At 47.1% G+C, this 23,611-nt stretch overlaps 1 protein-coding gene and 1 long non-coding RNA gene across 4 annotated transcripts in view; one reads left to right on the top strand and one right to left on the bottom strand.

Moving 5' to 3' along the window:
• Positions 1-19,930, top strand: part of LOC123368297 — a 64,129-nt gene extending 44,199 nt beyond the window's left edge. For all 3 annotated transcript variants that reach the window (XM_045012973.1, XM_045012972.1, XM_045012974.1), the window contains 10 exons: positions 378-434; positions 1,331-1,413; positions 1,757-1,821; positions 2,492-2,724; positions 8,985-9,244; positions 11,109-11,234; positions 13,306-13,447; positions 14,921-14,959; positions 16,388-16,676; positions 17,223-19,930. In XM_045012973.1, coding sequence (XP_044868908.1) covers positions 378-434; positions 1,331-1,413; positions 1,757-1,821; positions 2,492-2,724; positions 8,985-9,244; positions 11,109-11,234; positions 13,306-13,447; positions 14,921-14,959; positions 16,388-16,676; positions 17,223-17,253 — 1,325 coding nt within the window. In that variant the 3' untranslated portion in view covers positions 17,254-19,930. The remainder of the gene's footprint in view (positions 1-377; positions 435-1,330; positions 1,414-1,756; positions 1,822-2,491; positions 2,725-8,984; positions 9,245-11,108; positions 11,235-13,305; positions 13,448-14,920; positions 14,960-16,387; positions 16,677-17,222) is intronic.
• Positions 265-22,434, bottom strand: LOC123368383. The gene is made up of 3 exons (XR_006578751.1): positions 21,826-22,434; positions 9,300-9,437; positions 265-491 (listed from the first exon to the last, which is right to left on the bottom strand). It is a non-coding gene; the product is annotated as an uncharacterized LOC123368383 (long non-coding RNA).
• Between the last annotated feature and the right edge of the window lie 1,177 nt (positions 22,435-23,611).

The raw sequence follows: 23,611 nt of genomic DNA, 5'->3' as shown, positions 1-23,611 counted from the left end.
CCCCTTGAGGGCCCCATCAGGGATCCATCAGCTATAGCGATGGCTGGAAATTTTGATTAAAATGGAGAAACGGGAAACAAAACTAGAAACAGCTTTATAATTTTCTTCCTGTTTTTGCTTTGCTGGACTGAAAAGGACTGAAGAGAGAAACGTCAAATTTGGTTTTTCATTAGTTCTCACTGAGAGTCAAACAGCAATCTGACTTTGAAAAAGAGAATCATTTTATTTCAAATACCATACAACATAGTACTGCTGAGCGGCAATTATCCCATAGGTGGCTGCATGTGTATCCCTGAAAGCAGTTTGGGATGGAAGGCGCCTGGGAAATAGATGATAATGATGTTATTGACATTATTAATAATTCATTCCCTCCCCAGGAATCATCTGCAAACAGACTCTTCTGTGCTCCACTGGGTCTGCGGCTGGTGCTGCAGGTGAGTGAGGTTCAAATTGACCAGAGTTGCGAGTGGTTTGATGGGCCTCACTCATGCCTGTGCAGAAAGAAACCAAATGTCCCTTAGTCCTGTTTTTCTGACCATCCCCTGACCAGACCCAGTCCTGAAGAGTCCCCCCTACCTCAAACTTTTCCCCCTTATTTATACATTAGTAATAGAATGACATATCCTTTAAAGAAAGCTTGTTAAGTAAGCAGTTTCAATGATCAAGCAAGAGGTTCCTTCTGATTGTTGATTAACCGGGGTGGGTTTTTCCAGCGTTTGCTGCCTTGAGACCCCAATAGACATTCCTGCTCTTTTAAAATGCATGTATCAGCAACTTCAACACAAGTCTTATCAGGAAGGACATGGGGGCCAATCTGCCCTTTCTGTGGCACCCAACCACCCCCCCCACCTTGGTCAAGCTGAGATTGCTGAATGGCCAGTTTACAGCTTGCTGACTAGGCTGCCTTTAGCAATAAGCCATAGTGGTTTCAAGCACTTTACTGGTTTGCCAAAGTCTGCTCGTACAGCACCTGCATCAGGTTTAATCTCTGGAACCTGCAGGATCTCTCTGGGCTCTCCCCTCCCTCTCTTCCACCCAACCCATGCCCTTCCCACTCCTCTGCCATTTACAGTTTGATCCCGCTCCTTTGCCCCATCTTTCCCACCCCAGCCTTTCCTCCAGCTTAGAGCCCTTCTCACAGGCCTTGCAAGCCCAGCGCTCTATGCACAGCAGGAGTGTCAGGGCTGGGCAGATGCACAGAACAGGCCCATCCGCAGGGGAGTTTGCTGATGGGAACGTCCAGTTCCCATCACTCTGGTCAGGGGATGGGGGCTCCTTATTCAACACTGGAAGAATGTGAGATGTGAAAGGGCCTTTCCCCATCTCTCAGCTGCAGGAGAGACCAGCCCAAGCAAGGATCCCAGCATGGACCCCTGGGGACAGGACAAATGTGACTTGTGTCCCAGAAAGGAGGTAAAGAATTGTGGGATCACTCAGACCCTTGTCTGTCTGTCTGTCTATCAGCACTTCCCTTCTCTCCCTCGCCTCAACCGTACCTCTGAGTATTTCACCAATGCTCAGGGCTGGGGTGTCTTGGTCACCTGGGAAACAGAAACCCCAGGGGAATGATTGATCCTGGGGTTGGAAACTAGCTGTCTATGGAGTCCCTTCTGCCAGCCACGCTGCCAGGGTCCCAGCCCAGGGAAACAGTCCCCAGCTGAACACTTGGCCATAGCCGCCCGGGTTCCCTTATCAAAGAGCTCTGCAATGGGAAATCCGCAGTTGGGCCAAGATAATGCCTGTTTCTGTGTTCTAGGATCCTCCAGAAGAAATACAGCCTGAGACTGTTCGAGGCCCAGATGGGAAGCAGGAGACATACAGGTGCAAACTGGGGCTGGGAGTTTGGTATCATCCCCTCTTCAGCAGTCTGAGTGCATAGAATCCCATAGGGGTGGGCTCCACGCAAAGAGACACTCACGTGGGTGGGTAGATCAGAGCAGGGGGTGAGGTGATTGCAAAACCAGAAATCTTGAGAGCCCTGGGAGGGGAAAGGGGTCTTGTGGGTCAGAGCTGGAGGGGAGGGGCAATCAGGACTCGTGGTTTCTATCCCCCGCTCTGGGAAGGGAGTGGGGTCTAGTGTGCTATTGGGTGGTGGAGGGTTTGGGAGTGAGGATATCTGGGTTCTACTCTCAAAGTTGCCACTTGCTCACTGAGTGATCTTGGGGAAGCCATGTCCCCTCCCTGTGCTTCAGTTTCCCCATCTCTAAACTGGGGAGAAAATTGTTTCCATAGTTCTCAAGGAGGTTGAGGAGGAGGCTAATGAATCCACTCAATTAGCTCCTCAGAGGGACGGGGTCTGAGAAGGGCAAAGTGTTCTCATTGTCACCCAGCTTTTGTTGTTATACAGAGAGTAATTCTGATCTCAAAGCACAGGGCTAAGATGGAGGCAGAGTTACTGGGATAAATGTGAAGGCACCTGGGATCACTTAGAAAAGGACGTGAGAGAGATCCATCCACTAGTGTTGACCTCTTTTCTTCCCGCACTGTGCAGGGTTCATTTCCCCAGGGCAGGCTCATTCCGTTGCTCTGAAACAGAACTGGGTCTCGAGGTGAGGGCAGCCGTGACTGTCCACTATGGATATGACTCCTGGGATCAGCATCTGAGCGCATCTGAGAAGCAGCAATGGATGGTAGCCGGCCCTTTGTTCAACATCCGGGTGGTGGAACCAGCTGAGGCCGGGGCTGTGGCAGCCGTTCACCTCCCACACTTCCTGTGCCTTGCAGGTACAGTAGTAAAATACTGCTATAAGGAGCATTCTATAGCTCCTTTCAGCCACACAGATTTCCATGGGCCAGATTTTTAAAGGTGTTTAGATTCATAGATTCCAAGGCCAGAAGGGACCGTTGTGATCATCTAGTCTGACCTCCTGTACAACGCAGACCAAAGAACTTCCCCAAAATAATTCCCTGAACCTATCTTTAAAAAAACATCCAATCTTGATTTAAAAAATTGTCAGTGATGGAGAATCCACAGTGAACCTTGGTAAATTGTTCCAGTGGTTGTTTGTTCTCTGTCAAAAATATACCCTTATTTATAGTCTGAAATTGTCTAGCTTCAACTTCCAGCCATTGGATCCTGTTAGACCTTTCTCTGCTAGACTGAAGAGCCCATTATTAAATATTTGTTCCCCATATAGGTACTTGTAGAGTGTGATCAAGCCACTCTCTTTATTAATCTAAAGACATTTTGTTCCTTGAGCCTATCACTAGAAGGCATTTTTTCTAATCCAGTAATCGTGACACAGAATTCCAGCAGAGGTTGCACCAATGCCATATACAGAAGTAAAATAACCCGTCTACTCCTTCTTGAGATTCTCCTGTTTATGCGTCCCAGGGTCATTTTAGCTCTTTTGGTCACAGCATCACACTGGGAGCTCATGTTCATCTGATTATCCACCTTCACCCTCAAATCTTTTTCAAAAGTCCCAGCTTCCCAAAATAGAGTCTGCATCCAGTAAGTATGATCTACATTCTTTGTGCCTAGATCTACACATTTCCCTTCTAATAATGTCCCTATGGTTGCTCCACTGTAAGGTGCTCCACAGTAGGTGCTTCTACGTCCCTGTGCTGCTGATCAGAGAACTTTGGTAGCAATGTCCATTCAGCCCGGGCATGCAGGCACTCACAGTGTGTTCACTGTCTGGGAGAGAAACACATTCCACGGAAGTGTGGCTTGTGTTAGCTACTGAGATCTCAATCCAGAAAAGGCAAGAGAACTGAGGCTCAAACTCCTACTCATGGAGTCACCCTTCAGCCTTCATAGTCCTGGTGGGAGCTCTCACCACAATCCTCTCCTTTTAGGGGAGGTGAGCTCAAAGAGATGTCTGTGAGCCACTCATGAAAGGCCTCTAAGAAATGACCAGTGAGTCCCCATAGCATGTCCCGATCAAGCCGAAAACAATCTCTGGCTCGGTCAGTAGCATTGTTACCGACAGCAGTAAAGCCATCTAAATCTGGTACCCAATGCATGCACAGTACCGAACCAACAGAGCAAGTGTGAAAGCCAAAAGACCCAATAGGTGCAGGCAAAGCATTGGTACTGAGTGGGCATGAGAAACAAAGATCCGCCCTGAGGAAAGCTCCATCAGTACAGTCATTAACACTGGTACTGCCAATGATATGTCAGGCACCGACAGACAGTGCTATCAGGCCCATGTCTCTGACTCTGTTGGTATAAGCTTCGGCACCGACAGCCTCTGCTGGTACTGATGCCCTCCGCACCACCAGATTTCCGGGGAATGACAGATCTTTCGGTGTCAGACGCATCAGACTCTCACTCTCTGTTGCTCAGTACTGGGGCCCCAGTACCGAGTCCACCTGGAACCCTTGGCTTGCTGATGACTTCCTGCCATGCACTGCCCTTCTCATCAGAATCAGAGCGTGAGCATGATGACCTAGCTTCCCACCACTCTTTTCATCTGCCATATGCCAGTTTCACTGTGGACACTGGGCATACCACCCGTCTGACCCACAGCCTCTGGTTTAGGCAACTGTGGTTCCAATTATCGCGCCCTTTCCCATCTCAATGGGAAAATTTGCGGAGCTGCTCCCCCTAGACTCCTGGGCTGAGTTTTCAGCCTTGGTTGAAGAAAGCAAGCCAATCTCCCGAGCTTCCCTACAGGCAGCACTGGACGGTGCTGATGCTGCCACAAGAGTCATGGCTATGGGGTAGGGTGACCAGAGGTCCTGATTTTATATGGACAGTCCCGATTTCTGGGTCTTTTTCTTATATAGGCTCCTATCACCCTCCACCCCCGTTCCGATTTTTCACACTTGCTGTCTGGTCACCCTACTACAGGGGTGGCCATGAGAAGAGGCTCCTGGCTCCAGGTCTCTGGTCTTCTGTACAAGATCTAGCAGACCATACAGGATCTCCCCTTTTAAGGTGGGACTCAGTTTTCTGAGAAGACAGAATAAAGGTTATATCTCCTGAAAGTCTCTAGAGCCATCCTCAAATCCTTGGGCCTACACACTTCCGCCATGCCACGGAAGCATTTCAGGCATCTACCTCCTCCGTGGTTCTATCAACAGAACTGACAGGACGAGGTCATGCTTAGAGCACATCCAGAATGAACTCCCAAGGTAACTTCTGAATTTCACATAAATCAGTTTATTCAGCTTTTATCCCAAACCTCATCAGGATAATACGGAAATCATCCTCCATACACTCGATATAAGGAGAGCCTTGGCCTTCTTTTTGGACAGGAAGAGAGCTTTTATGAAATCTTCAAGACTTTCCTCTCCATTGCAGATAGATCAAAAGGTGCAGCGATTTCAGCTCAGACACTCTCCAAGGGGGTCTTGGGCTGCATTAAATTCTGTTACCAATTGCATAATGTAACACATTCTACAAGGTCGATTGCCTCATCTGTTGCCTTCTCCAAGGGTATCCCTATATCAGAAATTTGCAGAGCAACTACCTAGGCATCTGCACATACCTTTGCAGAACACTATGCCATCCTGGGGGATTTGTCTGCAGATGCCAAATTTGGTGCCACAGTGCTATCATCCATATTAGACTCGACTCTGAAGTCCCAGCCTCCACTGGTAGGCACTGCTTAGGAGTTGCCTACAGCGAAGCTCTCATAGGGATACTAGTCGAAGAAGAAATTATTCAGTCTGTGCAGTAATGATGGTTCTTCAAGATGTGTGTCCCTATGGGTTCTCCATGACCCACCTACCTCCCCTCTACTTCAGAGTTCTAGTAGTTGACTCTGCAGTAGAGAAGGAGCTGAGAGGTAACACATGCACATGCCAGCTAGCCAGGCAAGGAGCAGTGCATGCGGAGGCTGAACAGACACTGCTACTAAAGTTTTCCAATCAGCAATGCAGGGACACAGACGCACCTACAGTGGAGCACCCTACAGTCAAGTCCCCATAGGAGCACACGTCTCAAAGAGCCATCATTACTGCACAAGCTGAGTAACTTCTTTACATTTAGCCATTTTAAAACACATATAGTTTGCTTGAGCCCACTTTACCAAGCAATCCAGAGCACTCTGTATCAGTGACCTGCGCTCTTCATTATTCACCACTCCCCAATTTCTGTATTACCCGCAAACTTTGTGAGTGATGATTTTGTTTTTTCCAGGTCATTAATAAAGATGTTAAATTGCATAGGGCCAAAAACCAATCCCTGTGGGATGCCACTAGAAACATACCCGTTCAGTGATGATTCCTTGTATAGAATTATATTTTGAGATGTCAGTTAGCAGCTTTTAATCCTTTTAACTTGTTTTTTAATCAAAATATCATGCAGTACCAAGTTAAATTCCTCATAGAAGCCTAAGTATGTTACATTAACACTATTACCTTTATCAACCAAACTTGCAGTCTCATCGATAAAAGATATCAAGTTAGTTTTACAGGAACAATTTTTCCACAAACCCATATTGATTGGTATTAATTATATTACCCTCTTTTAATTCTTTATTAATCATGTCCCAAATCAGCCGCTCCACTATCTTTCCTGGGATCAATTTCAGACGAAAAGGCCTATAATTATCTAAGTTATTCCATGCATCCTTTTCCAATATTGGCTCAACGTTAACTTTCGTCTAGTCTTCTGGAACTTCCTCGGTTTTCTAAGACTAGAAATTTAATGTTAACGGTCCTCAGACAGCTCTTTTAAAACTGTTGGATGCAATTTATCTGGACTTGCTCATTTAAAAATGTCTAATTTTACTAGCTGGTGTTAACATCCTGCCTAGATAATAGTGGACTGGAAAGAGTGTTATCATATGATATGATAATACCATCTCTTTTTCTCCAATACAGAACACAAATATTTATTGAACACATCTACCTTTTCTTCATTATTATTGATAATTCTACCATTTCTATCTAGTAATGGACCAGTACCATTGTTATGATTGTTTTTGTTCCCAGCATATTGCTACTTATTGTCCTTAACTCTGCTGGCCATAGATTTCCCCTTTTGTCCCTTTGCTTCTCTTATCAATTTTCTACATTTCCTAGCTTTCGATTTATATTCATTCATTATCAACTTCCTTTTTCCTACATTTGTTATATATTAATTTTTTATTATTTATAACTGCTTTCACTGCCAATCTAAACCAGATCAGCTTTTTAACCAATACAGCCTTCTTTCTTAATTATGGGATTGTGACTTTGGGGACATCTCATAAAGTGTTCTTAAACAATTCCCAATTATCATTCATGTTTTTTCTGGTTAAATTCTTCCTCCTCGCTGATTTGTTCATCATTTTTTCAGCTATGTGAAATTGGCGCAAGAATATTTATATCACTGGTCTGGATTCTGCTTGCACATTATGAATGTGGTCAAGTCATTATCAGTAGCTCAGTTACCATTATTTTTTAGTTGTGATCAGTTCTTCTTTATCTCCCACTGATTTAGGTGCCTAATGCCATTGATTTGTTGTGAAATCAACAATACCCTTTCAGCCTAGCTGCTGGAGAGGCAAAGAACCTGGCTGCTCAGCTTCCCCTGGCAGCTCTGGGAGACAGAGGCAGAAAACCTGTGCACTCAGCTTCCAGACCTCCCCCCGCAGCTCTGGGGGTGATGTGGGGAGGTAGTGTGTCAGGGCTTCCTGTGCCCCAGAGTTGGGGGAAAGATTGGTTGGCAGAGCATGGGACCTTTCTGCCTCTCCAGCTGATGCAGCTGTTGAAGCAGAGTCAGCACTCAGGCCTGGAAGCTCTCTGGGAAAGCTTTTGTGAATTTCACTGCAGAAAGTGAAACTGACAAAAACCTTCCAGGCTGGCAGCCTGAGGAGCTGGCATTTCACTTTTACTGGTGGAAAATCGACCCTTTTGTTAAAACTTAAATTTCTTTGTGGATATTTTCAGTTTTGCAAAAAGGGCATTTTTCATCAGAAAATCATTCTGACAAAAAACTTTCAATGAGCTCTGGTAGTAACACTTCACAGTGGGCAATTAACAGGCTGTTGCTGTATCCAGCTTCTAGAGGGAGACATGATGATGTATTGGATTCTACAAGGACTAGTTAGAGGAGGATGTTTGATGTCTATTGGAATAGATAGACTGTACCATGCCTCCATTTCCAGGGGTTAATTTGCATGGACTGTGCTGTATTTGGGATTTAGCTGGGGGTAAGTGCCAGGATAACAATACCAAATGCAGAATGTTCAGCTTTCACTAGGTCTGTCTGCACTAAGGAAAAGCTCAGCTACTTGTCACTTCTGGTCATCTGCGATGATTTCTGCCCAGCATAGGTAGGAAGTACAGGTGCTGTAGGTGCACTGGCCTGCTACTCCATCCCACAATGCACTGTCCTGTGTTTGGAAATTACCCAGAAATCTCTGCTCCCTGAAACAGTTCTGGGGCTGTGGGATGGGAGCTTCATGAGTCCCAAAATACACCACTGCAACCAAAGCTAAGGCTCCCTGAGTGGAGGTGTGTCGAAGCTGATTAGTAATAGTGCTCCTCTGAGGGCACATCAGGACACCCTGTGGATAATGGGGAGAGAACCAACTATTTCTTGCAGACGAGGCCCCTTAGGTGTCGGTGCAAACAGTGGAGGGAGGATACTAGAAGGGGCATTCAGAGGGTCAGTACTGAATACAAACAGCCCCAGAGCTGGTTCCGTGGGGAAGTAGCAACAGGCTTTTGCAGGTGTGTGGCAGAGCTGTGTTTTCACAGGTGAATTGTGTACATGCACATGTCTGAGGGGAGCATCTGTCCATCCCTGTTCCTCAAACCCCAGTGAAGCCTGGAGCAGAGCCGTGACGATCATTACAGAGCCATGGATTCAGTGGGAAATCAGGCAAAGGTCATTCGATCTTTTGTGACAAGAATTTAGAAACAGTGGTTGCAAAATGATCATCTCACTCTAGGGAGAGTAAACGAGCACTGAGCTGTCTAAAATGGAAACTTTCTCCCAGATCAGGGAACAGAGTCCTGACTCTCAGGCCCTGATCCAGCCATTAGACAGCAAGAGGAACAAGACATGTAAAATCTCATGTTCTTTTGTTATCTTTAAACAGGAGCAGAAGTTGATGTTTCTCAGCTTCAAGTTGCCCATTTTGTTGACTGTGGGATGACCCTGGAAAGTCCAACGCGGGTGAGGCCGTTCCATGCTGTGCTGGAGAACCCCAGCTTCTCTCCAATTGGACTGCTTTGGAAACAGATCTATTCTATGCTATTTCCTCCTGTGCACTCCCTGGTGCTGCTTTACCGGTCCAGCAGGGCCGCAGACATAACCCTCCATCTCTACCTGATACCCAGGGATCTCTCACTAGCACAGGTAAAAGAGAATCCAATAATAATATACAGTAGATGTGAGCCAGATTTACCACTACTTTGTCCCAAGAGGAAGGAGTAAGCTGCAACATCCTCCGTGCATTGTGGTGAAATAGCTGCACAAGCCACTGTGGTGATGTGTGCTTCTAAAGGTCAAGTGACTCCAAACAATTTCACTCCCTGGAGTGTGATTCTACCTAGAAAATGACATAATAGATTTCTGTTAAATCTGTGAGACCTATGTACAGGTCACATGTGACTGTGAGGGGGTACACTGCCCACCTGGGGCCCTGAGGATAGCAGAGAACTTAGGGTTCCAGGTTAGGTTTATATATGGAAAGACAAGTGGTAACCAGTAGAGTCTAGAAACTGAACAATTAAGGTGAGTATAAGTCAGACAGGCCCACATTTGTGCTTTCTTTTAGTGACAAGGTAGCCAGAATCAAAGGAATGGAAGCTGCAACACCATTCCTTGAGTCTTATAAATTCTCAAACTACAGTATAATTAGGAATGAATCAGAGATTGATGCCACTGGAGGTTTGAAGGCACAATTTTTAAACAAAATTTTAGTGAGAGAGAAAAATATTTAGGATAATGTAACCTGAACAAAGGTTCTTCTTCGAGTAGTTTCCCTCTGGGCATTCCGTTCTAGGTGCATTTTCACCCCTTGTGCCTATAATTGGAGATTTCACATAACCGTGTCTGTTTGGCCCATGCATGCATCCTACTCAGTCTTGTGTACTGCCCTGTTATATAGCACAGTGCGGGCAACCCCCCCGTCAGTTCCTTCTCACCCACTTCCATCTGAGGCAGAGACTGAGCTCTGTAGCCCTACACCTTATTGTAGTTAGTTTATCCACTTCTGATGCTGCATTTGGTTCTGCTGTACATTCTTCAATATTGGACTCCATGCCAAATCTCCCTCCTCCTTAGAGGGAACTGCTCAGTAGTCACTAGAGTGGAGTGTGCCCATAGGGATGCTACTCAAAGAAGAATAGGTTACTCACGCTGTGCAGTAACTATGGTTCTTCTGGATGTGTGTCCCTATGGGTGCTCCAGTACCTGCTCTCCTTCCCCTCCTCTTTGGAGTTCTCTGCCATGCAGCTTTGCAATAGAGAAGGAGCTTAGGAACATAAGAATGGCCATACTGGGTCACACCAAAGAGCCATCAAGCCCAGTATCCTGTCTGCCGACAGTGGCCAATGGCAGGTGCCCCAAAGGGAATGAACAGACAGATTATCATCAAGTGATCCATGCCCTGTCACCCACTCCCAGCTTCTGGCAAACAGAGGCTAGGGACACCATCCCTGCCCATCCTGGATTATAGGTCCATCAATGGCTATCTTCCATGAATCTATCTAGCTCCCTTTTGAACTGAGGGTGGTTCGCCTATGCAGTGCTCTATAACACTGGGGTGGTCCATTAGACTGAGTAACATGCATCTGCCAGCTGACTGGACACTCCTATGTTAAATCTCTGATCAAAGGTGCAGGGGGCACAGCACACCTAGAGTGGAGCACCCACAGGGATATACATCTTGAAGAACCACAATTATCGCACATGGTGAGTCACCTTTTCTTTGGGTTGAAATAATATGGATCCAGCCATTAATTGAATAAAGGAGAACTTGGCCAGATAGGAGCAGATTTCTCTTTCCTTAGTGGGAGCAAAGCATTATAAAAATGAAAGTCTCCCAAGGCTACTCTTCACTCACTGCTTTCGTAATACCACTGCCCCTGTATTAACAAAGGCCTTTCTCCTTAAATGCTGCAATGTAACAGTAAAAAAAGAACCATGACCCTATCTCCTCTGGGTCCAGTCATCTGTGTTTCTAACTCCAAGAAATGACTCTGCTTGTACTTCACAGGCGATTGATGAGAATGAAAAGAATTACCAATCAATACGAGTTCGCAAGCCTTCTAAAACCAAGCCCCTGCACTTTGGATCTTGTTATACTGTGGCTAGTTCATCAAGCATAGAGGTCACTCCTGATGTGAGTAAAATTGAAACTGTCTGTTGCCATGGAGGTTTACAGATATTGGGGGGTGTTTAGAGTTGAGTCGTGTTGCTAGAGGGTGCTGTGTCCTCATAGTTCGTGCTGACCTCAGTGCCTTAGCATGGCACTAGGGGAGCTGTACTGAGGGGCAATGGTGTGGGTATCTCAGTAGGAGGCACTTTCCCCTCACAGTCAGCACAGAGCCCAATGTCTCAGCATGGCACTAGGAGGTGCTGTACTGCCAGTAACAGGATGGGGGCTTACATAAGAATGGCCATATTGGGTCAGACCAAAGGTCCATCCAGCCCAGTATCCTGTCTACCGACAGTGGCCAATGCCAAGTGCCCCAGAGGGAGTGAACCTAACAGGTAATGATCAAGTGATCTCTCTCCTGCCATCCATCTCCACCCTCTGACAAACAGAGGCTAGGGACACCATTCCTTACCCATCCTGGCGAATAGCCATTAATGGACTTAACCTCCATGAATTTATCCAGTTCTCTTTTAAACCCTGTTATAGTCTTCACAACCTCCTCAGGCAAGGAGTTCCACAGGTTGACTGTGTGCTGTGTGAAGAAGAACTTCCTTTTATTTGTTTTAAACCTGCTGCTGATTATTTTCATTTGGTGGCCCCTAGTTCTTATATTATAGGAACAAGTAAATAACTTTTCCTTATTCACTTTCTCCACACCACTCATGATTTTATATACCTCTATCATATCCCCCCTTAATCTCCTCTTTTCCAAGCTAAAATGTCCTAGCCTCTTTAATCTCTCCTCATATGGGACCCGTTCCAACCCCCTAATAATTTTAGTTGCCCTTTTCTGAACCTTTTCTAGTGCCAGTGGATCTTTTTGGAGATGAGGAGACCACATCTGTACGCAGTATTCAAGACATGGGAATACCATGGATTTATATAAGGGCAACAAGATATTCTGCGTCTTATTCTCTATCCCTTTTAAAATGATTCCTAACATCCCGTTTGCTTTTTTGACTACTGCTACACACTGTGTGGACGTCTTCAGAGTATTATCCATGCTGACTCCAAGATCTTTCTCCTGATCAGTTGTAGCTAAATTAGCCCCCATCACATTGTATGTATAGTTGGGGTTATTTTTTCCAATGTGCATTACTTTACTTAGTAGGATATTCTCTCCCCACCCTAGTCATTGCTGCCCTCAAGCCCCCAATCATGGCATTAAGGGGAGCCGTGCTGCGCTGTAGGTAGTGGCGTGGGTAGCCCAGTAGGGGGAGTTCTCCCCTCAGTCAGTGATGATTCAGTGTGGCATTGAAGATACTCTGCTGTGGAATTTTGCAGCAGCATTTGGTTGAGACAGAGAGAACATAAGAATGGCCCTACTGGGTCAGACCAAAGGTCCATCTAGCCCAGTATCCTGTCTTCTGACAGTGACCAATGGCAGGTGCCTCAGAGGGAATGAACAGAACAGGGAATCATCAAGTGATCCATCCCCTGTCGCTCATTCCCAGCTTCTGACAAACAGAGATCATAGAGCTGGACCTTGTGATCATTTAAGTTGAAGCAACAAAGGCCCTGAGCTGGGTTCTAGCCACTGGGATGGAGGGAAGGGAAAGATCGTAGAGACTGTGTAAGGAGAAGGCAGTCGGAAAGGAGCTGAACATGATGCTGAGGTTGGAATCTAGATGACAGGAAGGCAGTGGAGCTAGTGATGAGAATGGAGATGGCTTGGAAGGGGAGCTGAGGTACTGAGCTCACTGTGAGTCAGCTGCAGGACATACCAGAGTAGACAGGGGACTAGCAAAGCGGGTAGAGGGGTGGACTTGAGAATCGTCAGCACAGAGGTGGGAGCTGAATCTGATGGAGGGGCCAGAATCCTAGAGATTCCCACTCTTGCTGTCCAGTGGGGCTGTTGCAGGGAGCCAGGAAGGCTGAGTGATGAATGCTGAGGGCAGAGTGACCCCAGGAGAAGGGAGTGATCGATTGTCTTGCAACGTGGTGAGGATTATTGAGGATCCACTGCATCGCTCACTCCTACTCTGCCAGCTCAGGTGGGCTCACCTTGAGGAGATGGTTTCTCTTTTTGCTGCAGGTGCTGGAGTTCTGCAATACGACAGTTCATCCGCTGGATCCAGACATGGAAATCTACACTGAAGACTTGAGGGACAAACTGAACCTCTGCCTGATGGAGCAAAATGACAGGGGATTGGTCTGGAAGGCCACTGTGAGACCAGGTAGGCTCAGCCAGAGATCCTGGCAGATTGTGCAAGGAGCTGCCCCCCAGTACCTGCTTGTGGTTGTAGGGCCAACCGTGTGCACACAGTAAGGCAGGACACATGGGCTCCAGCCACCTCCTACGGCCCAGTGGGAATATGAACTGGAGCTGGGCTGGGTGGGAGAGAGCAGAGGAGCAGGTCTGGAAATCTCCATTGAGATCACATCACTCTAGTCCCCAAACAAAAGCACCCAGCATTGTGCTGCGGTTCTTCTGCCTACCATGGCCATGGAGACTCTCACAGCAACTGAAAGGGAGAGAATGCTCCAATTCTTGCTCCCAAATTCTTGCTCCCAAACTCAGCCCCCGCCTCTCCAGAGCAGCTCCACTGGGGATCAGATCTGTGACATGTGGCTGAGAGGTTGTGATGCCACCCAGAAGAGGGTTGGGGGCACAGACACACCAGCTGACTAGTTGCTCCCTGGCTGGCCTCTGACCCAGGGATAATGTCCATCCCACCAGCCTCACTCCCAACCGAACATCAGACTAACCTATAGGTGGAGCCTTAACCCTCATGGGACAGTCCATTGGTTGTCGTGGCCTCGTCCTTTATTGTTCAGGACAGTATTAACTGCATTACCTCTGCATTCACCAGAATGAAGAGCTGTGTTTCTGTGCACAGGTGCCCTGTGCTCCTGAGAATTATCACTGAGCAGAACTGAATTTCTTGGCATTGGCTGGTGCTTGTTGCACCCATAAGTGCATCATCCTTTCCTCTTGTCTCATCTCTCCCTGCTCAGCCCATAGGAATCAAAGGGCTCAAGTTCTCTCAGCCACTACGGCCACCACAGGTCCTCCATAGTCCTAGCACATTGAGGAGTGGTTTGAGCATTGGCCTGTTAAACCCAGGGTTGTGAGTTCAGTCCTTGAGGGGGCCACTTAGGGATCTGGGGCAAAAATTGGTCCTGCTAGTGAAGGCAGGGGGCTGGACTTGATGACCTTTCAAAGTCCCTTCCAGTTCTAGGAGATTGGTATATCTCCAATTATTAATGTTCTTCAACCTTCTCAGCCATACTAAGGTGGTCATCAAAAGGACGTGGCTGCTGTCTAAACCTGTCAATCCCCTGCTCTAACTACTAGCTCACACTTCTTCACACAACTAGGAGAAGAGTCCAGTGCCTTCATTCCAAGACCATCCTTCCCTCCCTATTCACAAACTCAGCCTGGTGGGGGCTATAAAATGGCCTGATGCCAGTAGGTGCTGAGCTCCTGAACTCCCATTGGGTAATAATGAATTAATAAGACCTCCTCTTAGCCTCATGGTGAAGAGAACCAGGGAAATTACTGCTCAGGGATACAGAGTCAGTACATGGTAATTAGCTGCACTGCCACATGACATGACTGTTTTAGCCAATCAGATACCAGATAACCAGTGGGCTCTCCCATGAGCAATATGACCCCAGTATCTGATTCCCTCTCTTCTCTCTTCCAGGGGATGTGACACTTCCTGGTTCCACCCCAACACGGGCAGGTCAGTAGGAATTCATGGAGCTTGTGATCCCAATGTCTAATCCCAGTTGTTCTCTCAGAGGCCCAGATCCTCTTGCCTGCAGCACAGGGGTCAGGTCCCATCAAGTCCATGGCCACTGGGAGACCCAGGACAGGACTGTCCCTGCAGTCTGTTCCCCAGGGCCCTGCCCAATGGAGAACCACCATCAAGTACCCTCCAGTCCATCTCTAAACCCGAGAGATTAAACTGTGAGGGGATCATCCTCCCTTGGACCAGTGTGAGGACAGGTTAGATGGGACTTGAGGAAACTTCTCCACCTTCAGTGCCAAGCTATGATTATAGGATTTCCCTCTACAGTGTAGTTCTCTAGGTTCTGACTTGTTTAAGTGGCAATAGAGTTTCCCTTGGAAAGATCATTCCCATATCCTCTGGATCTCTCTGTTCGGATATGACTCTGGATATTGGAGAACACAAGAGAGTTAAAATACCCACCAGTCAAATAGTGTTGTGTTTACTGCCCTTTTCTTTATAGGCCACATCAAGAATTTGTTTCAGTGGAATACTGAAGTATTTTTTACTGAATGTTGGTTAGGGTGAAAGACCAGAAGGTGAATGGGCTGGGTAATATGGAACTGGGCAAATACTTTTGGTAAAAATTTGGGGCGCAGTCATAATGTAACTTTGTCTTTGAAGGGGGGTAAACCATAAGGGTCCCTTTTCCCCCCAACTCGTTGAGCAGACATAAAGTTCCTTGAACTTTAGCATCAGTGATGATTTATTTGCAAAAGTCATGCTGGGAAATGTATCACTTCTCCTGTTTGAAATGTCACTTATCCCATCAGCCTAGTGCTCCTTGAAAAAGTAATGTAGCTGGCTGCAGCTACTAAAATGTCAACAGTGTTAACTACTTGTCATTTATCACTATAGGGTTTCAGAGTTAACACGCCCTTGAGTTGAACTGGGGCATTTCACACCTCTCTGAGCTATTGTTTGTTTCTCTGTAGACATGGACAGATGCCACTGCATCTGTTTGTGAGGGTCGCATTAAAATTTTTTCTTTACAACTATAAGCATTAGCTGGAGAGTTGTTTATTAGTTAAAATAGTAATTTATGTGGCTACATTAATTACATTGTACATGGAGCCTTATGAAGAGTTTGTAAACCAGCGTTGTAGAGGACTGAATACTGTGTAGGGCAAGAGGAAGGTGGGAGCTGGTATGTCCCTGTCCACCCATCAGTGGCCAGTCTCCAGGAAATCAGTCGACTTCATGTCACCAGTTCTCATTCTCTCACTTAGCTCTGTGTCCTCTGATCCTAGGGAAAGGGGGTGAGGAAGAGGAGCTGGGAGAAGATGGAGACATGGAGGCTGAGGAGGAGGGGAGGAGGGAAGGCAGGCACTAGAAGACATAAAAGGAGAGATATAGTGACAGACAAGGCTCTGTTTTCAGGAGACATCCAAGACAAGATGCCTGAGAGCTTGAGAGATGCCCTGCAGGAGGCTCTGGATGAGCTGGGGAGTACAGATATCAAGAGATTCAAGTCTAAATTGAACCATATGGAGCTACCAGAGGGGTACAAGAGAATCCCCAATGGGATGCTGGAGGAGGCCGACACCCTGACCATGTGTGAGCTGCTGGTGCAGTACTACACGATGGATGGGGCTGTTGAGGTGGCCATTCAAGCCCTGAAGGGAATCAACCAGAATGAGCTGGCAGGAATGCTTGAGATGGACACCAGGTGAGTGGGCTTCCATTTGCTCCCCCTTCATTGCAATTTCCGTCACTTTGGTCTATTTCAGTACATCAGGCTGTGGCCTTTTCCTGGAAGGGTTTTTATCCTTCTCTCCCACGCTCACCTCTGCAGGGTCTGAGCCCCTTGCAAGAACTAACAGATATTAGAGTAAAAAGATCCGTGTCTCTCACTCTCCTCAATGGTTGGCATTTTCGGTAAAGTGTTCTCTTTCTAAAAGCCCCCCTGTCCTAAATAAATCTGGTGTCCACTTGCTTTGTTACAAATAATTCTCAAACAAAGCCAGAAGATGTAGAATGTGTGTGCGCTGAGCGATTCCTTCCCCTCCCCATCCACTGGTAAGACAGGAGACACATGGGCCCACATCTAGAGGTATTGAATGTCAAACTCTTGTTGAAATCAATGGGAATTAGGAGCCTGAATACTTTTGTGGATCTGGGCCCTGGTGAGCAGCAAGATGTGCTGAGTGCACTGAGGAATTCTGCATGGGACAGGTCCAGCCAGTGGGTCCTAAATCTCTGTTATGTTCTGCAGGAGAATTCCAGCTGGCATTGATTCAGTGTAGCACCGTTTTTCTGCAGTGGAGTTGGGATCACCCGTCTGAAGATGAGCACACGCCTGACAGAACTGAACTCATTACAGCCGGGGCAGCGAAGTCTCTCCGTTCATCCGAAGAAACGTTAGCGAGATTCAGTGCGAGCCTTTCCGTGTACCAGACAGCCAATTACAGCAGCTTATCCCTGAAGAAGCAGAAGCCACCTGTCACCACAGCACAGCTCCGAGGGTTGGCCCCGGAGCAGGAGTCTGTTTCCCAGGCAGAAATCCCTTTAGTGCTGATCACGGTATTAGCTGAGTGAGTCACAACCATTAACTAGTTGGCTCAGCACCCGATGATCTAGGGAACTATTGTCCGCCTGTCACTGCATGGACTGGTTCCTTGGGGACCGCAATGTGCCAGCCTTAGGGTGCAACACCCAGGGCCATATGGTGGGAGCTTGTGACTGGAAAGCAGCCTGCTGAGAGCATAAGGGCACCCTGAGCTCCCTCTGGGAGAGTCTGGGGAGGGAGGCTGCTGGGTGGAGGGCAGCTGGTAACTCTCCAGAGCCCAGAAGAGAGACCTGCAAGGAGCTGGGATGAACCTCAGCTAGCAGGATGCAAAGGACTTCAACCAGAACACACTGTCTTAGGAAAAATATAAAACAGATTTATTAGCTACAGAAAGATAGATTTTAAGTGATTTTAAATAAGAGGCATAAAAGGTCAGAGATAGGTCCCAAAGAAAATAAAAGGTAAGTGCACAGTCTAAATCTTAAACCTTATTACGCTAGGCAGTATTTGGATCAAGCAGTTTTCTCACCCTACTGGATTTTACAGTTCTTAATACATAGGCTTCCCCTTTTGAGCCTGGGACCGGTCTCCTCAGGTGACGTTGCTGTCTTCTCAGCAGTCTTGTTGCTTCCAGTGTAGGTGGGGAAGGAGGCAGGCCAAGGCATGATACCACTGTCCCATATTATATACCCTTGGACATGTGCCTGTTAAACACTAGCACAGACACATCCTGTGGGCTTTGCTGAGTCGCAGAGTTGAGCGATCCCCCTGGTGTGCTCTTCTGCAACCGAGGGCTTTTCTACACTGTCAAGTTACTGCGCTGAAACTTTCTCACTGGGGGTGTGAAAAATCACACTCACCCTGAGCACAGCAAGTTTCAGCGTTGTAAAGTGCCAGTTTTGACAGGCTCCCAGGACTGGGAGCGATGCCCCTTTCAAGGTGTTTTTTTTAAAGCGCTGGGAGAGCACGGAGGTCTGTGCTGCCATATCAGTGACATCCAGGGAAGCCTGCAAGCTGGTCCTGGCTACCAGTTGTCTTTCAGTAAGCAAGGTCTTGAATTGTGCTCTTTTATCTTTGGGAAGGTCGGTCATAAACCCAAATAGCTTCCCATAATTGTCATAATCATACTTTGAGAGGATGCTGTAATTAGCGACCCTGAATTGTAAAGTAGACAAGGTATTGACCTACCGGCCTAAGAAGTCTAGTCTCTTGTGCTCTTTACCCTTAGGTATGGCTTTGAAATGAGGTTGTTTGGAGCTATGGATGTTGTAGCCACTGGGGACAATGGTGGAGACCTGAGTTGGCCTCTAGGTGGTGAAGAGGTTCTGGCATAGGGGGCTCAATATCTTTCCTCTTCACTCATCTGTGTCCTTGAGTTTCCCCTCTGGTTCCCCGTATCCCATATCCTCCCTGCCTTTCCCTATGACCTCAGACTCCTGGGACAGAGTTGAGTGGGGGAATGAGAGCTGGTGGCCACAGAGATCAACCCATTTCCTAGAATCAGGGAACTGATTGGGACAGGTTAGGTCATTGAGAGTCTGTGGATGCATCAACCCACTTTAATCACAGAGCGCAAGGAGAGACTCACTTTTAGCAAACACACACACATGCTCCCCTATCCAACTTCCTCACTATTTCATTGATTTATTTAGATTTAGATGAGCACTAATGAAAGAGAGGCCCATACAGCATCCTTGGCATCTCTGCCAATTTTTTTAAAGATACACTAATACACCCAGATCCCTGAAGCCAACTCTTATACAGAGCAATAATATAAATGGCTGAAATTAATCAACCACACACACACAATCCCCAGAGTCTCACACCCAGCCTGACCCAATGTCTACCTCTTCACAAGCGAGGGAGAAAAGGTAGCTCTTGAAGCATGCCCTGTGTTATGTGCATCTCTCTCTCGCATGTGCACACACACACACATTACAAAAACATACAATACTCTTGCTGGAAGACTGAAATGTAGCATGATTATTTCTTAAAATTTGGAACAATAACACACAGAATCAAAACCAGAGAGAGACAAAGCAGACTGCTCCCTCTGGCAGAGGAGTATAACTCACTGCGCCTTGCTCTAGGCTGGTTCCCTGTAGACAGACTCAGATAGCATGAATAGTAAACCCATCTATAGGACTCATCACCATGTAATTTTGACAGGTTTCCATCACCCTTTTATGGTTTATGTTCCACCCTCCAGTCCCGTTTCTGGTCACGTACACGTTTGGTGCCATCAGCCATTTTGAATTTATTTTGTTGTTGTGGGGCATTCTCGGGGTGCTTGTGTGCATGTATTTTTACATGTTAGGCTGGGTTTTGAGAAAAATATTAAAAGAGAAAATAAAGAGTTATTTTGAAATAAAGAATAGAATCGAGAAAAACAAGAGAGCTTGTTTCAGTAAGCACATGGCAGAGGAGCAAAGAATGTTTTAGCATTAAAAAATGAGGGTTATTTTGAAATAAAGTTAGAAAAATAAAGCAGCAAGAGAGTCTGTCACTGAACACCTGGGAGAGAGAGGAGCAAAGAGGGGTTTTAAAAATCCTTTAGAGAAAAAAAATAAGGGTTATTTTGAAAAAAGTAATAGAGAAAAATTAAAGAAAGAGGATTTTAAAGAAATCAAAGAACAGAGATGAGTTTGTTTCAAAGGTTTATTAAAGAAAAGAGTAAAAAATAAAGAAACTTCTGTGAGAGAAAATAAAGAGGAAAAATAAAGGTAGGTTATAAAAGAGAGGAAAAATAAGCTTTCTGAAAGACAGAGGAAAAATAAAGAAAAAGAAAAAATAAATAAAGAGGGAAATTAAAGAATATTTTGTTAGGCTGAGAGACAAATTAAAGAAAAGAGGAAAATTAAAGAAAATAAAGATTTCTTTGTTAGGTTGAGAGAAAGTGTAGTGAGCACATGGCAGAGGTTTTAAAGGAGAGAGAGAGAGAGCACAAAGCAGCTTACCCCCAGCAGCTGCCACTAATGAAATAACCATTCCAGGGGCAGGGAGCCTTAGGAGCAAACCACGCCTCTCAGTCGGGCCAATCAGAAGTTCCTGAACCAATCATACCATACCAAGATTTTTAAAAAAGCCTCCTCCCCCGCCTCTTCTAAATGTTTGAAGATGTAAGTGAACACTGAACCCTCGTTATCTGAAGAAACAAAGCCTTTTCTTAATTCTTTTCCTAACATGAAAAAACAGCAGTGAAATAAAGACACAGTCACCAACTCCATGGGTGCTCCAGAACTCAAGCACCCACTGAAAAAAATAGGGGGTGCTCAGCACCCTGGAGCCAGAGCCTGGGTGTGAAATGTGATGAGTTCTGTGCTGCTAACAGCTTCTGCCTTTGAGGCAGAGAATTTGTTTTAAAACAGAGGCAAAGTGATTAAGATAACAAAAGGCTTTTCATTATGTTAAATTAAGGATCATTAGATGATCCTGAAAACATTGCCAGACACTCCCGTTAAAAGAAAGGAAACAAAGGGTTGGCATAAATGATCCATTTTCAGACTGGAGAGAGGTAAATAGTGGTGTCACCCAGGTGCCTGTACTGGGATCAGGGCTGTTCAACACATTCATAAATGATCTGCAAAAAATGGGTAAACAGTGAGCTGGCAAAATTTGCAGACAATACAGAATTACTCAAGACAGTTAAATAAATGTAATACTGTGCCAACTGAGGTCATGCCCAAAGGAGAACTAGAGGTGACAGAGACATTTTATGACACTTGCTTGAGTTTCATCATCTCTGGAACTGCTCAGAAATGTGCAGCGACCAGACCCTCTGGGCTTGCAACTGTACAGTGCCCGAGTCCTCATGCAGCAGAACAAGTCCAAGACTATCAGTCAAGACATGCTAGCTACCCCCATCCAACTCCATGATAAGAGCCTCCTCTAGTGGTGAGTGCAGTCACCAATGGAAAAGTCAAAGAAACCAGGAAGGATCTGGAGAAATATAGACCGTACCAACATCCAAGAACAGCTGTGGCTCACAGATGCCCTGGTAATGGAAGAAACGAAACAGCTGGCCTAGAGCTCTGTGGAGCTCGAAAGCTTGTCTCTCTCACTAACAAAAGTTGGTCCAATAAAAGGTATGACCTCACCCACCTCGTGTCTCTAATATCCTGGGACCAACACGGCAACAACAGCACCGCAAACAAATCTAAAAAACGGTCAGGCAATGTGGGAGTAGTTCCTTTTAAAAACTCTCCCCAGTTAAAGGGAAAACGAGGGATGTTGTTACAAGGAAAGCCTTCTGTTATATTTTATCCCCTCCTTCCCAAAGGGGTGGGAAGGGACAAGGGACAGGACTTACCAGGCAACCAGGTGGAGCTGGGACAACACTCCTGCCTGTGGGGGACAGCGCTGCACAGGGCTCCCTCCAGCAGCTGGAGCAATAACTGATGACAAGCACCACCCAGCTGGCCGCTCCGAGTAGTGCCTCCTCCAAAACAGCCTCTACGTGGCAAACCGGCGGTAGCCATAGTAACAGTCAACCGGGAAGGATGCAGGATGACGCATCCATGTCACCATGACCAGTAGGCCAATGGGAAGCCACAGGGCTGCTGGTCTGGAAGCATTGCCAACTCTTGCAATATTTCACATTTACCTTAAATCCCAGGTTCCTAGGATCACACCGTTACATGAAAACCCCAGTTCCATAGTGGAGAAACAAACAAACAAATCTCCACCTCAAAGCTGCCGATGAAAGCTTGAAAATGTGGCTCCGTAAAGGTTCTGAAACCAGACAGCAGATGGAAAGAATCCAACATTTTTAATTAAGCCAACTTCTTGATTTTTGGACCTTCAGGGTGGGCAATGCTGCAGTCGGGGCAGTCAAAATCTTGATTCAGAGTCCTGTAACTCAAATGAAAGTCCTTGCAAATCTCCCCCGCCGCTCCCCAGGGTGCCTCCGTTGTGTCAGTTTAACTGTCGCCACAGGGACATTCTAAGCTGCCCTCCCCCCTCCGGGGGGTGCCTAGGCCCTCATTAGCCTCAGGGGATGAGGACGGGGATCATTTGCATACAGGATGCTGGAGCGGCCAGTCATGGGCTGTGCTTGGTGGGGGCTATAAAGGGCTCCCCAGGACTCAGTGGATGCAGGCCCCTGGGCAGGGCTGTGCCTGGGATCCCTGGCTGCAGGGTTGGGGGAGATCTCTGTGCCCAGCCCCAGAGCAGGCAGGGCACCAGGCAGTGGCAGGGGGAGGCTGGGGGCTTAGGGGTGCCCAGAGCTGGCTGCATGGGAAGGGCCGGAGCTGGGGTCACTGGGAATGGGAGCTGGGAGCTACAGCCCCATAGGGCTAATTTGTGTTTATTATATTCAGCAGTAACGCAAGGAACCTGCAGGCCTGTATCCGGTAAGGCGTTAGCTTCAGCCAGTTAGCATAAGGCTTGAGGCCTACGAACACTGAACAGATAAACGGCCCAACAGAAACCTCAAGTATTGGGGAGCTGAACTCGAGTGTTTACGGGTGTCACAGACTCACAGACCGTGCTCACTCTTGGCCCCGTGCGGTCCATGGGGAGTGCCCCTTTCAGTGAGACAGCCCTTCGCAGGGGTCCACTCTCTCTCGGGGTCAGGCCCCTCCACCTCCTGGAGCCGCACCTCTCTGAGCCTTCGCACACCTGTCTCTCACCGTGGGCCCCCTCAGGGACTCCACTCGCTCTGGACCCCCCAGGCCTCCGCCCCCCAAAGGGGATGATGCAACCCTGTTCTCTAGGCCAGAGTGACTCTCAGCCAGTGTAAAACTGGAGAGTTTATTGAGCATTGAACACTGCACAGGAAACTCTCAGGCCTGGCCTCCCTCAGCACAACACATCCCAGTCCCCCTGCATCCAGGTGGGCTCTGCCTGCTCCCCCCTCTCCAGCCCAAAGTCCCCCTGCTCCCAGCTGGGCCTCCAATATCCCTGTCCCCAAGCCCTGCCTCTGTCCATTGTCTTCAATCCAGGTAAACAGGGTCGTAAACAGGGTCGCCCGGGCCTCCTCTCCTCTCTTCTGTCCTCTGGCCTCCTCTGGCTGGAACCGGCTGGTCAGGTCACCGGGATCCTCTCTTCACAGCCCATTGTCCTCCCACTGGCCAGAACCGGCTGTCTCCTGTGCT

Source organism: Mauremys mutica, chromosome 4, assembly GCF_020497125.1.
Source record: "Mauremys mutica isolate MM-2020 ecotype Southern chromosome 4, ASM2049712v1, whole genome shotgun sequence".
In the NCBI taxonomy this organism is placed as follows: domain Eukaryota; kingdom Metazoa; phylum Chordata; order Testudines; family Geoemydidae; genus Mauremys; species Mauremys mutica.
This window is presented reverse-complemented; position numbering and strand designations above follow the sequence as displayed.